This window comes from Castor canadensis, chromosome 7, assembly GCF_047511655.1.
Source record: "Castor canadensis chromosome 7, mCasCan1.hap1v2, whole genome shotgun sequence".
Classification (NCBI taxonomy): Eukaryota; Metazoa; Chordata; class Mammalia; order Rodentia; family Castoridae; genus Castor; species Castor canadensis.
The window spans coordinates 32563586-32577218 of NC_133392.1; the positions used below are offsets into that span (position 1 = coordinate 32563586).

At 35.9% G+C, this 13633-nt stretch overlaps 1 protein-coding gene across 1 annotated transcript in view; it reads left to right on the plus strand.

The window, feature by feature from the left end:
• Positions 1-12880, plus strand: part of Tm9sf3 (transmembrane 9 superfamily member 3) — a 67792-nt gene extending 54912 nt beyond the window's left edge. The window contains exons 12-15 of the mRNA XM_020181409.2: positions 1640-1786; positions 2616-2699; positions 2816-2892; positions 8534-12880. Coding sequence (XP_020036998.1) covers positions 1640-1786; positions 2616-2699; positions 2816-2892; positions 8534-8601 — 376 coding nt within the window. The 3' untranslated portion in view covers positions 8602-12880. The remainder of the gene's footprint in view (positions 1-1639; positions 1787-2615; positions 2700-2815; positions 2893-8533) is intronic.
• The last annotated feature ends 753 nt before the right edge of the window (positions 12881-13633 follow it).

A 13633-nucleotide genomic window follows, 5' to 3' on the forward strand; every position in this document is an offset into this window, starting at 1 on the left:
CTAGAGGAGAAACCTACTACCAGGGCAGTCATGACACTGTAATATGTATTATACCCATGTTTATAAGAGAGTCATCTCTGTTGGTTAATTGAAAAGGTTGGTTCATGTAGAGAATTACACAAAAAGACACATACATAAAATTTTATTTTAAAACAACTGAATGTTTCCTTGACTTCTTTTTGGAGGAATTGGGGATTGCATTCAGGGCCTACTACTCTGTCACTTGAGCCATACCTCTAGCCCTTTGCTTTAATTATTTTTCTGGTAGGGTCTCATGTTTGTTGCTTGGGCTGTGTTCAGATGGCCCCCAATGCATCTGGGATTACAGACTTTCCACCATGCCCAGTTTGTTCTTTGAGATGGGGTCTTGGTAATTTTTTTGCCCAGGCTGGCCTGAAATCATGGTCCTGCTATATGCACCCAGCCTTTTTTTGTTTTTTCCTTATAATACAGAGCCAAATTCTGTATCTACTGGTTGGAGTTTCTACCATTTTTCCTTTAACATTCATACTACAGCTTCGGTGTTTTCCAGCCATTTGAAAAGTGGAGCAAAACCAAAAAGACCTATGTGAACCATTCTAAGTACAGAATCCTGAATTTGTTTATTTGTCCCCTAGTCTTTTATAGCCATCTCACCTGCACTTAATTTTATGGCCTTTTTATTTTAAACAACCTGTCTTATTGAATCTTTCCAAAAAGCATTCAGAATTTTAATAGGAGCCATGGATCCTTTTTGCTTTCATGTTTATTGGTTTGTGTAACATTTAATTCAGTTGATTAATTGTACTAATAAGTCCAACTGGTATCAGTAGGTAGCTGCCACCTACCAACTGTGAGTGTGCTGTGAGCATAGCTGGTACCTTAGAGGACGATATGTGTATAGCACATATCACAATGTGTCATGATTTCCCTGTTTCTTAAGGTTTCTCCTTAAGAGTGGAGATATCTTTACACTTCTGTTCTTACTGCTATCCTGATTGGTGTGTGGTAGGGGCTCTGTAAATATTTTATGAAAATGAATGTTGAATAAATGAACTAGCAAAGAGAAGAGAATGAGAAAAAAGAGAGATTAAATGAATTAAATCCATTCTGACTTAATGATGATTTCAGTAATGGATTTAAAGAGTCTTTTTCTTAATGAAAAATCTTACTACCCTTTCCCTCACTGTCCTCTGAAGACAGTGTAAATATAGACTTTGTTTTCCTACTTATTTTTCTTTTTTTAATTTTACATATTGTTACTCTGTCACTTTTCTGTTTAATACAGCGTTTTATAAATATAAAGTGCAATAATCGAAGCATTATAATCTGTAAAAAATGAATGAAGGAGTTGGCTTTATTTTACAAAGAGAGATATTTAGTTATTCTTTTACACATTTTCTCTTTAAGCTGATAATTTATTCAGTTTGCTTAGAGATGAATGCCCTCCTGAAAAATCTGTTTTTGAAAAATTACAAGAAAATAACATGTTTAAGGATTTAATAGGTGAGACAAAGGAAAGGAAACTGTTGAAAGTTACTTTAAAGAATAAAACTGAGAATGAAGTGAGATAAAAGCAGTAAGACGTGAGACTTGGCAAGAGCAGAATAAACTTCAGAAATGAAGACTACAAACCTATGCCTTTATCGTTTATCCTTAGGTATTTCATCTTCACATCTTTCTGGGCGTATAAGATCTACTATGTCTATGGCTTCATGATGCTGGTGCTGGTCATCCTGTGCATTGTGACGGTCTGTGTGACCATTGTGTGCACGTACTTCCTGCTGAATGCAGAAGATTATAGGTGGTAAGTACTTACTTGTGGGCAGAACCTTTCAGGACCATATGTCATAACAAGATGGCCTTTGAAGTAAGAGCTCTGTAGAAATTTTGCTACTTAAGACAGTAGAGGGATTTTTTTTTTCCAGTTGTAAAATTAATGAAAAAAAATTTTTTTTGGTGGTACTGGGGCAAGGCCTACTACTTTCTAGGCAAGTGCTCTATCACTTGAGCCATTCCCCTAGTGCTTTTTTTTCTCCTTAGTTATTTTTTGGATATATTTTAGTTATTTTTTTTCCTGGGGGTGACCTCAGCCCATGATTCTCCTACCTGTCCCTGCTGTGTAGCTGGAATTACAGGTGTGCACCACCATACCTGATTGGGATGGGGGTGGGTCTCACTAACTTTTGCCAGGGTTGGCTTTGAACTGTGATTTTATGGATCTCCACCTCCCGAGTCGGTGGGATCACAGGTATGTGCCATGCGTCCAGCCCAAAAATAATGAAAATTTTAGAGGAAAAACAGTGTCCGGCAAAAATTTTTTTGTGCTGTTATTTGAAATATTTTGTGAAGTACTTAATGTAGCGTTTTATGGGGAAGCATCTTTCCATTTTAAACACAAGGAGACTTTAAGTCTGAAAAAGAAAATGGTTTATTTCAGGTCACTTGTAATAGACAATGTGACAAAATTGAGGCTCTCTGCTACTAACATGTTCTCCTTTTTGATAGGTTTCTGTACTGGTACATACACTGCTTTTAAATAGCAGGATTTTAAGGGATGCTTTGTAAAATTCTTTGATTAAAATTTTTAGTTTCATTCATTCCAAAGAGGTATCTTTTTTTTTTTTCTTTTCTAGGCAGTGGACAAGCTTCCTCTCTGCTGCATCAACCGCAATCTATGTTTACATGTACTCCTTTTACTACTATTTTTTCAAAACAAAGTAAGTGGAGACATCTTTTTATTTAGGAAACTAAATCTGTCCTTTAAATAGTAACATTTAAGACCTTTTGTTGAAAGTAAAAAAATGTATATACTAAATATTTTGTTTAATTGCAGGATGTATGGCTTATTTCAAACATCATTTTACTTTGGATATATGGCGGTATTTAGCACAGCCTTGGGGATAATGTGTGGTAAGTTCCGAAATTCTTGGAAGGTCATGAGTAAATCTTGCTGACTGTCTCAGAATCAGAAAAATACAATATAAAGAAATTAAGAAATTTTGTACTGTTGCTTTATCAGGACCACCAAAATAAATTCAAGAGTCTGCTTTTAGTCCTTTTGACTCTCCCTCAAAACCTGATTTATCACCTTGTTAATTTCTGTTTTTTATAGAAATTCTAATAATTCTGTACAGGACAGAATTAATTCCATACTGAAGTTAGATTTTCATTTATGTTGAGAATGGACTGTTTTGTTCTGTTTTGAGATGGGGTCTTGCTATGTTGCCCAGACTAATTTCAAGCTACTGGCCTACAGTGATTCTTCTGTCTCAGCCTCCCAAGTATCTCGGCTTATACGCATGTGGCACTGAACCCAGCTGAAAACTGGCATTTTTAAAGCTTGAGTTCATTAGAAAAGATCCTAATGTAGGCAGGTGAAGGTGTTGCCTGATGGTTTCTATTTGGAAGCCTCTCAGGTAGTTGGTGGAGGTTCCAGTGTCTAGAAGGTGGCTCACTGTACTGCCTGGAGTATGTGCATTGGGTGTCTGCAGTCTGGCTTACATTGTGACTGCTGCATGCGTGCTTGGTGCTTTTTTTTTTTGGCGGTACTGGGGCTTCAACTCAGGACCTTCACTTTGAGCCACTTTATAAGCCCAATTTTTTTGTGGTAGGGTTTTTCGAGATAGGGTCTTGTTAACTATTTGCTCAGGCTGGCTTTGAACTGTGAGCCTCGTGATTTCTGCCTCCTGAGTAGGATTGTAGGCATGAGCCACTGGCACCCAGCCCATGCTTGGTACTTGATCAAGGCCATGTTTCCAAGCCTCTGTAAAGTGAGGATGTTGCTACTATTTGATGACCTTTCACAATCTCCCGCCAAAAGGAAGAGTTAATATTAGTAGTTCTTACCATACAACAGAGTCCCTAGAATGTGAGAAATAGCTAGGAAATACAGAACTTTCAGAAACAGTATGATAAATGAAAGGACCCAGACTTGAGAGCCAAAATGACCTGAACTGGATCATTATGCTGCCAGTCACCTTTTTTGTGGCCACAAAGGTCACACTAACTTCTAAGTCTCACTGTCATCTATAAAATGAACCTGTCTTCCAGAGTGTGTGGACTGCTATGAGGTGGTAAGAGGGAGCCAGTTACTTGGGAGAGACATGGCAAGGAATGGGGGTGAGTCAGCCCTGGGTTTGAATCCTCTTACCCTCACTTAATAGCTTCTTTTTCTCCACTTTTCTCACTGGCAAAATTGAAGTAAAATTGGCCTCATGGGGCTGTGCAGAGGGCTCAGCAGGTAAATATGGGTGAGTCTCGGGTTGGTGGCAGATGCTTAGTGAGTGCTGCTGCTGTTACCGGTGAGGTTTCCCTCCACTGTGGGAGGCACGTCAGAGCCGTTTCGTGACACCAAGTCCAGAAAAGGCAGAGGTACTTTAAGAGAAACTCAGTTCACTGTTGTATTCCAAAAATGAGACCAAGTTACCTCATAGAAGTAATGTAAGGCTTAAGGTCTAGTCAATATGGAAACATTTCTGGAGAGCAGATAATCCAGACTTTTTTTTTTTTTTTTTTTTTTTGGTTATTTACCATTGCACTACCACCCACTTATGGGGGGTTGAACCCATAGTCTTGCACATACGAGACAAACACTTTGCCACTGAGCTACACTCAGTGTATCCCGCTTTTGTGATAGTTCCACCTTTACTTACAGGTTGGGCAATGGAATAAAGAAGATATGATAATCTTATTAAAAGCTGGGTGGTGGTGCTGGTTTCACATTTACACACATTGTTTTTTTGGTGGGGGAGGGGTTACTGGGGTTTGAACAAAGGGCCTCATGCTTGCTAGGCAGGCATTCCACCATTTGAGCCACTCCACCAGTCCTGCACACATCTTTAAGGTGTCAAGATAGCTTTGTTCAGTTCGTGGGCACCCTATATGTGATCCTGTGTGTATGCACACACAAATGAGGTTGACTCTAAAGTGAAACTAATTCCACAAGCCATAAGGAAAGGCATTTCTCCTTTGTTTTAATCACATATTTTATTTATAGCTGCTAGGGTAATTATATTAGTTAAATAGTTTCCAACTTTGAGGGAAGAAAAAGGGGGTTGAAGGCTGAAACTAGAAGTGACACATGTGGAAACATCTTAGTAACCTCAGACAGTTAGTGGTTTTTTTAGTGTTTGACCACCCTTTCTTCAGACCATTTCTCACTGCCTCCTGTATCTGAGATCACTGGCCTTTAGCAAAGTATAAAATTATGTGATTATGCAAAGAGTAAAAACTTTCTGGATTTGTCTTTCTGTATGTGATCTTATGAAGACCCAGAAAAGTAATATCTTGACACTTTGAAGGAAAATGAAATGAGAGGGAGTGGAGGAAAAATGGAACTAATCTAGCTAAGTTTTTTGAGTACTTTTGTTGTTGAAATACCATCTTCTGCCTAAAAGTCTTGGCACATTCACAGTTCCCTGCCACAGCATTTATTTAATGGGTTTATCTGCTTTTGGAGCTAATATATTTGGAAGTGGGGTGAGGTAGAGAAACCAGACTGGAACTGATTAATATGTTATAATAAAAAATTATGCATAACCATCGATTTATGTTATTAAAATGTTAAAGTCAATAATTAAAAGAAGGTGTTGATTTTTTTTAATGTAGAAACATGAGTTTGAAATAGTGAGAAATAGAATATAGTTTTTGTATTGTGAATAGGGCATTTTTGTTTTAAGGAAATTAAGTGTATGTCTGTTACATTCCTAAGACATTTGCTTTTCTAGAGAGTATATTCAGTATCCTCTTATAAAGTCCTACTTTTACAAGTTTATTCTTGAGATACTCATAAAATCAGGAAATACGACTCTCTGGGTTGATAGTGTTTTGATTAAAGCACATCTTTGCTCAAAGGGAGCAATGTTTTGTAAATTTGAAAAATTGGGTTTGGTTATTGTACTAGTGCTAGTCTTATGCCAGTTAAGTTTTTGAGGATAATTAAAATTTTATAGATGTTTTTATGTTCTAAAAATCCAGGTTTTGTATAGCTATCCTTATTTCAACTAGCAAAAACCCTTGGTCCTTCCTATTATTGCTTATACTCTCTTCAACAAGATTAGAGATAAGGGCAAAATAGTTTATGCCAGGAAGCAGGGTTGCAGGGGGAGGAGGAGAAATGGCCCAAACATTGTATGCACATATGAATTAAAAAAACAAATCCAGGTTTGTTTTTATATAATTGAATGATTTTTTTTTTCTTACCTTTGAAAGAGTTGTATTTTAACTATTTTAAACTATCTATATTTTATAACATAGTATCCTATGTCTAAGCTGGATGCCAGTGGCTCACACCTATAATCCTAGCTACTTGGGAGGCTGAGATCAGGAGAATCATAGTTCCAGGCCAGCCTGGGCAAATAGTTTGTAAGACCCCCCCCATCTCTAAAATAACCAGAAAAAAGTGGACTAGAGGTGTGGCTCGAGTGGTAGTACTGACTTTCCAAGTGTGAAGACTTGTGTTCAAACCTAGTCTAAACAACAAAAAGAAATGTCTAATTAATTGCAAAATAATGGGAATAGGTTTGCTTTGTCATTTTGGTGGGCTTTTTTGTATTTTAATTTTAATTATGGGAAATTTTCAAATATGTACAAAAAAGAGGAACCAGTAGTATATATAGTGAGGCGCCATGTATCCAACATCCAATATCAGTAATTATCAACTCATGATCAATGTTGTTTTATTTATATTTCAATTTGTATCTCTTTTATTCTGACATTAATCTTAGCTCTTATGTCATTTAAGTTGTAAATATTTCAGTATATCCATCTCTAAAAGATAAGCATACTTCCTTACTATGATGAAATGTTCAGTTAGTATTCATATTACCTCACCTTTTGGCTACTTCTGTTTTAATACTGTTGTTTGTACAGCAAGATTCAGTTAAGGCCCATACATTGCTTGGTTAGAATGTCTTTTAGACTTTTCTAATCTACATTTTCTTTCACTATTTATTTTTAAAAACTTACTTTAATAAATTCCTATGTAGCTGGGCGTGGTGGCTCATGCCTATAATTCTGCCTGCTTGGGAAGCTGAGAACAGGAAGATTTCAGTTTAGAGACCAGCCCAGGAGAAAAAAGTAGTTGAGAGCCTGTCTCAAAAAGAAAAAAACAAAAGCAAAAAGGCTGGGGCATAACCAAGTGGTGAAGCTCTTGGCTAGCATGTATGAGGTCCTGGGTTCAATCCCCAGTACTGCCAAAACAAAAACAAAAGTACTGTTTAGTTTTCCATACTCTGGATTTGGCTGTTTATACCCATGAGGTGTATTTAATGTTTTTCATGTGCCCCTCCACATTTCCCATAAAGTAGAGCTATAGCCCTTGATCCATACTTAGTGCCAGTCCAAGAATACTTAACCGATGCTTGTAAGCTTTTATCAGGCTTGTGTAGTGTCTTGTTCTCTCTGCGTGAGGTTAGCAGCCATTGATAATTACTGTCTAGCTTAAATAATTTATTAGTGGTTATAATATTCTAATTCTGTTGTTCCTTTTATATTTACTAGCCAGGATATTTTTATAAGGAGAATACCATTTGGTTACCTTGAGGTACAGTTTTTAGAAAGGAAAGGCAGAATACATGCTTTTTTTTTTTCCTTCCTGTCATTCACCAGTTGGGTGAATAAATGTTGGTTCAAAAGTGAACAGCTAGACATTTGTGTGTATCATTACTACCTCTAACTCATAGAAGATTGACATTTTAAACTTTTATGAATGTCATCCTAGGTTGTAAATTCCTGAGTCCAATAGAGAATTTTCTCTGACTGTTCAGTGACCAACTGTCTTGTTTTAAAGAACCCCAAGTATTTGTCAAAAAGAACTGTCTTGGTCATTTATCCATCCAATAAATATTTGCATACCTTTTCATATACTTAAATGTTTAGACATGGGAGGTAGATGCTTCATTAGCAACACAGATGTCCTTGCTTTCTTGAGTTTTGAGCCCTATTTGAGGTTTATTATTCAAAAATAACATTTCAAATCTCCTGAACTGTTTACATGTCTCTTTTGTTCATTCCCCCAAATAGTCATCCTTTCTTCCAACTACACAGCTTCTATAACTGAAACAAAAAAGTGACATGACACAGTGCCTCTTCTCCAGAGCTGCAGAAGCCATTGGGCCATGCTTCTCTGTTATTCCCTGAGCATACCCCTTCTCACTTCTTACTTATCATTGGGGTTTTGGAAATGTGTATTGATACTGCTTTAATGACTTAGAGTAATATATGGTCAAATCAAATAAGGTATATTTTTTCATTTAACAATATTTTGTCATTAATCAAATTCTTTTATAGTAGATATATTTTAATTTTGTAGTTACTGACTAAAGTAGTAATTGCATTTGATTCTAAAAAATACATCAGATCAGACTTAGTGTATGACTGCAACAGATGCTTTGCAAAGCAAATGATACAATTTTAATAAGTTTAGAAAGAATAACAGACATTATTCTGAGAAAAAGAATAACTTTTCAGAGCAGAGAGCATTTAGTGTTTGTAAATGACAGACAATGCTGTGTATGGATTTGTCTTAAAACATCTTATTTTATCTTTGCAGGAGCAATTGGTTACATGGGAACAAGTGCCTTTGTCCGAAAAATCTATACTAATGTGAAAATTGACTAGAGATCCAAGAAAACCTGGAACTTTCTCCTTCATAGTGGTGGAACTTGCACAGCAAAAAAACAAAACAAACAAATGCAAGAAGCGATTTGGGCTTAACATTGGGCACTTGGTGGGTCTCTCTTTTGTGGATGGCTTAAAGTAGCATCTATTTCCATTGATCCTAGGTTCTTACTGACTGCTTTCTCCAACTGTTCTCAGCAAATGCTTGGATTTTATGCAGTAGGCATTAACTACAGTACATGGCTAATCTTCCCAAAACTAGCTCATTAAAGATGAAATAGACCAGCTCTCTTCAGTGAAGAGGACAAATAGTTTATTTAAAGCATTTGTTCCAATAAAATAAGCAGAGGGAAACTTGGATGCTAAAATTACATAAGTAGAAATCTTCCTGGCACTTAGTATTTCTATGTTACTGAAAAAATGATGTTCCAGAGAGATTACTTTTTTTCTTTTTATTTTTACTGCCATTGTTGACCTATTGTGGGACATTTTTATATATTGAATCTGGGTTCTTTTTTGACATGTTTTTCATTGGTTTTTCCCCTCAATTTAACTGCATCCTTTTTTTAAAAAAAGAATTTAACATTATTAAATTCTGCATGTAATATATCTACTGTTGTCTTGTTGGACCAACTTCCCATTTATTTAAGATTATCCACTTACATCTTAATTACATCCAAAGAAGACACAGTCCGAAGACAGAGTTGTACTCTCTATAATGCAATTTATTGTATAGGTAGAAAGCAAAGTGTTAAATGGAGAAGATACTTGTTTTTATTAAACATTTTGAGATTTAGATAAACTACATTTTAACTGAATATCTAAAGTGATTATCTTTTTTTCCCCCCACGTTAGTCTTACATCTTTTTGGGGTTTGAATGAAGGCTTTACATAAGAAATTATTAAAAGCAGGGGAGGGTGGGTAATAAATGTATATAACATTAAATAATGTAACGTAGGTGTAGATTCCCAAATGCGTTTGGATGTACAGATTGACTGCGGAGTACTTTTTTCTGATGATAATTGGTGTAGAAATGTGTGAATTTGGGTGGCTTTTTACATCTTGCCTACCATTGCATGAAACATTGGGGTTTCTTCAAAATGTGTGTCATACTTCTTTTGGGCGGAGGGTTGTTTTCTTCTGTTTCTTTTCTGAGACTCCTACAGGAGCTAAATTTGTAATTTAGAAACATTTAATTTTGTTAATCCTGTCTGGGACACTTAAGTAACATCTAAAGCATTACCGCTTTAGAATGTTCAAATAAAATTTCCTGACCAAATTGTTTTGTGGAAATAGATGTGTTTGCAATTTGAAGATACCTGTTCAAAAGGCAGTATTACTGAATGCCAGGCTTTTTTTTAATATATACACACACACATACATACATACATACATACATACTATAAAATGTGCTTTTCAAATACAGAGGGACGTACACTCTAAAATGCCCATGCTTGGCTATGTCTAGATTATCCAGAACAGTCGTAAAATGAATGACAAGCCCTTTGAATGAAGTTGTGGCACAAAATCTGTTCAGGTTGGTATGATGTGGGGGTCAGGTGGTTATAGCTCTTTTATTGGGTGAACAAATAAAGGCTATAGTTCTTTAAAAGAAGAGGCTTTAATTTCGAATACATTTTTCTGGAACTATCCATAATGTGAAGTTTTTCTAGAACCATTGATTCTAGTTCAATAGTTTGCTATGCAAATGACCACCTAAAACAATATTGTACATTGGTGTTTTAGAAAGACTCAAATCACCTGTATTAAACCTTAGTGTAAAACTCATGCAGGTAATAGTTACATAAGATGTTTTCATTATAAAATATGTTTCTATAAACTGATGGATTCCGTATCCTATACTGTGGCATGGAAGGCCTATGAAGAGTGAAAATTTGATTTCTTCCCATTTAAGTATGGTTGATAAGAGCAAACAAATTTGCATAGAAGCTATCTGTAGATTATCTTCAACCCAGAGTACACTGGATTGTCCATTTTTCTCTTCACACCTGCCTTTATGATCTTAAAAAAACCCAAAAGTCACTAATTCCTTATATCACATAACTTTTTAACACATAGTCTATCTGATGGAGTATAAATTGAATAACAAACTTTATCTTAGTAAAATGCAACTGGTTTTTCATAATAATCTTGCAGATAAGATGAAGGTCTTTAAAGAATGTGGTTTAGCTGTTCCAGGTGTACCAGTTCTTTCTGAGTTGAAGAAGTTCTTTGGAATCTGTAGTAAAAAGTAACTTTCTGACTTTCAAATACATTAAGAACATTCAAATTAATATAAATCACCTGGAAAAGCCCTTTACAAAAGGACTTATGTATGGGCATGGTGGCTCATGCCTGTAATCCCAGATATGCAGGAAGCAGAGATAAGGAGGATCACATTTGAGGCCAGTTATGCCAAAAAAGTTAATTAGACTTGATCTGGAAGCACAAGCTGGGTGTGATGGTACATGCCTGTTACCACAGCTATGAGAGAGGTGTAGGTAGGAAGATCACAGAAGCATGAGATCCTATCTGAAAAATAACTAAAGTGAAAAGAACTAGGGGTGTGGCTCCAGTGCAAGGCTCTGAGTTAAAACTGAAAATTAAAAACAGGATTTATGTTGGTTTCTGACTTCATAGACTAAATACATGTGTGACTTGACGAAGATAGAGTTCACAATGGCTTAGCTCCCTAGCTCTCAGTTGTAGAAGAATACAGTAGAATATTATGTAATTGAAGGGTTGGGTTTTTTTGCTCCATTAGTGCTGTGCATATCATTCATTTGCTAGCATTATTTGCTCAGCTCATCAACTAACATTTCAGACACTCTGAGAAGCAAAGCATACACTTTCTCTGTATCTTTAAGCATGCATCCCCTGAAATTTAACTGCTTTAGAAGTATCTCCTGGTACAAGAGTAGGATAAAATAGAAATGTAATGGCTGAAGGGAATGTAAAGCATTCTTTAGTTATCATGTCGAACTCCTAGGTTATACTGAGTTTGCCCACGAATCAAGTCCCGTACTCTTAGAATTCATTATTAAATTTGGGTCACATCTGAACCTAGTGAATGGTATGCTTGGATGTTTTCCACTGAGAGTGGACAGACCCCTTTATAAAGGTGGTTGCTGCAAATTCCAATTCTTCCAAAAGCCACTTTATTTAGGGTTTATCCACAAATTGTGTTCATTTTGATACAGTTTTTGTTTCTTAAATGTTTATTAACCACCTATGCCAAATGTCTTGCAAATAGCTTTTAAACTTCTGGATTTTTACAAGTGTAAAAAAGAAAAAGTTGTATTAATGTAATTTGTTCAGGAAAAGCTACATACCGAAGGGCTTCTGTATATGAATTCTAGGGGAAAAGCCTATTTGTAAAAATGTACACACTGCAGTTCCTTCTGGGTTTTAAGTAGATTTCATTTTGTCTTACTGCTTCATTCTATTGATTTATTGGAACATGTAATAAGTAGGAGTAGTAATGTATGAAAACACATACTCATGTTTTATATTTTCTTGTAAAATTGTAGTTATGAAGCTAATTTTAGCAATCAAGGTGTTAAAGAGATCAAAGATGTGGAAATTTAGTGAGATTGGAAGAGTGTACAGAAATAGACTAGCTTTGACAGGGTAGAACAGAAAAGTAACAGATACTTTTGTAAGATTTAAATTCAGTATGAGGAATAACTAGTTCTCTCCTGTAAGCATTTCCTAAAAGGCATCTGAATTGAGTTGCTTTTATTGGCACTGTAGATAAGAATGTGCAAAGGCAAAAATAAAGTCAATTCTTAATCCACTGTTAGGAAATGGAAACAAATTGCTATGAAAGCTGCTTATAACAGCACTGGTGAGCTGGGCTTGTGATAACTGACTAGCAGAGTGGTATACATTCATCCCACTCATCTGGTTGGGTCATTTGAAAGTTACAAAGGTTATAAGCCATAGCTTAAGGCAAGGAAGAAAAGATACAGAGTTTTATTTGAAGGACAACAGAACATTCTTGGAAAAGCAGTCCAATTTGGGTTTTTCATCTGCGTTAAACTTGAACCTACAAATCCCCAGAATGCATGGACAATCAACAAGAATTGGAAGGAAATAATGATTGCCCAATGATCACTCCATTTTGTATGCACCCTTGGTTTGTTTAGGCCATATTCCAACTGGCTTTTTAGTAATAGACATCCAGTATATAATGTATCAAATAAAATTGAGGTTCAAATCTAGTCTGTTAATTTATCTGAAGTTGGATTTTTAAAAAGTAATAAAAAGTTAAATATACTTCCCTTGGATGCTTTGTTTCTTTCCTTTGTGGAACACATGGACGAAGTGTAAGGGTAACCTATTGTTACTGATACGCATGCAAAGAACTTACAAATAGCTTTCCAAGGTAAGTAAAGCAGGGGTCCGCACTCATCAAGGGCCAGTAATAAATAAATCAGGCATTGAGGATCAGATAACCTCTGTCACTACTCTGGTGTTGTAGCACAAAGCAGCCATGGTAGACAGAAAATAAACTAATGAGCATGGCTGTGTTCCACTTTAAGTACACAGGCAACCAGCGGGCCATAGTTAACGGACCCCTGAAATGAAGGATTTAAATTAAGGTTTGGTTCCCTCAATTTATATTTTGAAAAAAAATATATAGAAAAAGTTGGAAGAATGGTAAAATGAATAGGGCTTGTCTTTTCAAATGATTTTTTTCTCTCAATTTTCATTCTACACACAAGCACCAACCACCCCATTCCTGTGATTCCCCTCATTGATAAATAATACATTGCCTTTGTCTAGTATGTTCTACTTTTTTTCAGTTTCACATATGTTCCCTCACAGTAATCCTATGAAGCTAGAAGAGTAGATAAACTAAGGTAGCTAAAAGGGCTCTTCTTAGCCCAGAAGTCAAGATTAGGGCCCTGTCATCTTGATGGTTGTCACTGTCACCTCTTCAGCCTGGAACAGATGATTCATGGGATAGTGTAGAGCACTGTCAAATGAAAGGGATTGTTTTTATTGTACTACATTGAAATTTGGTTA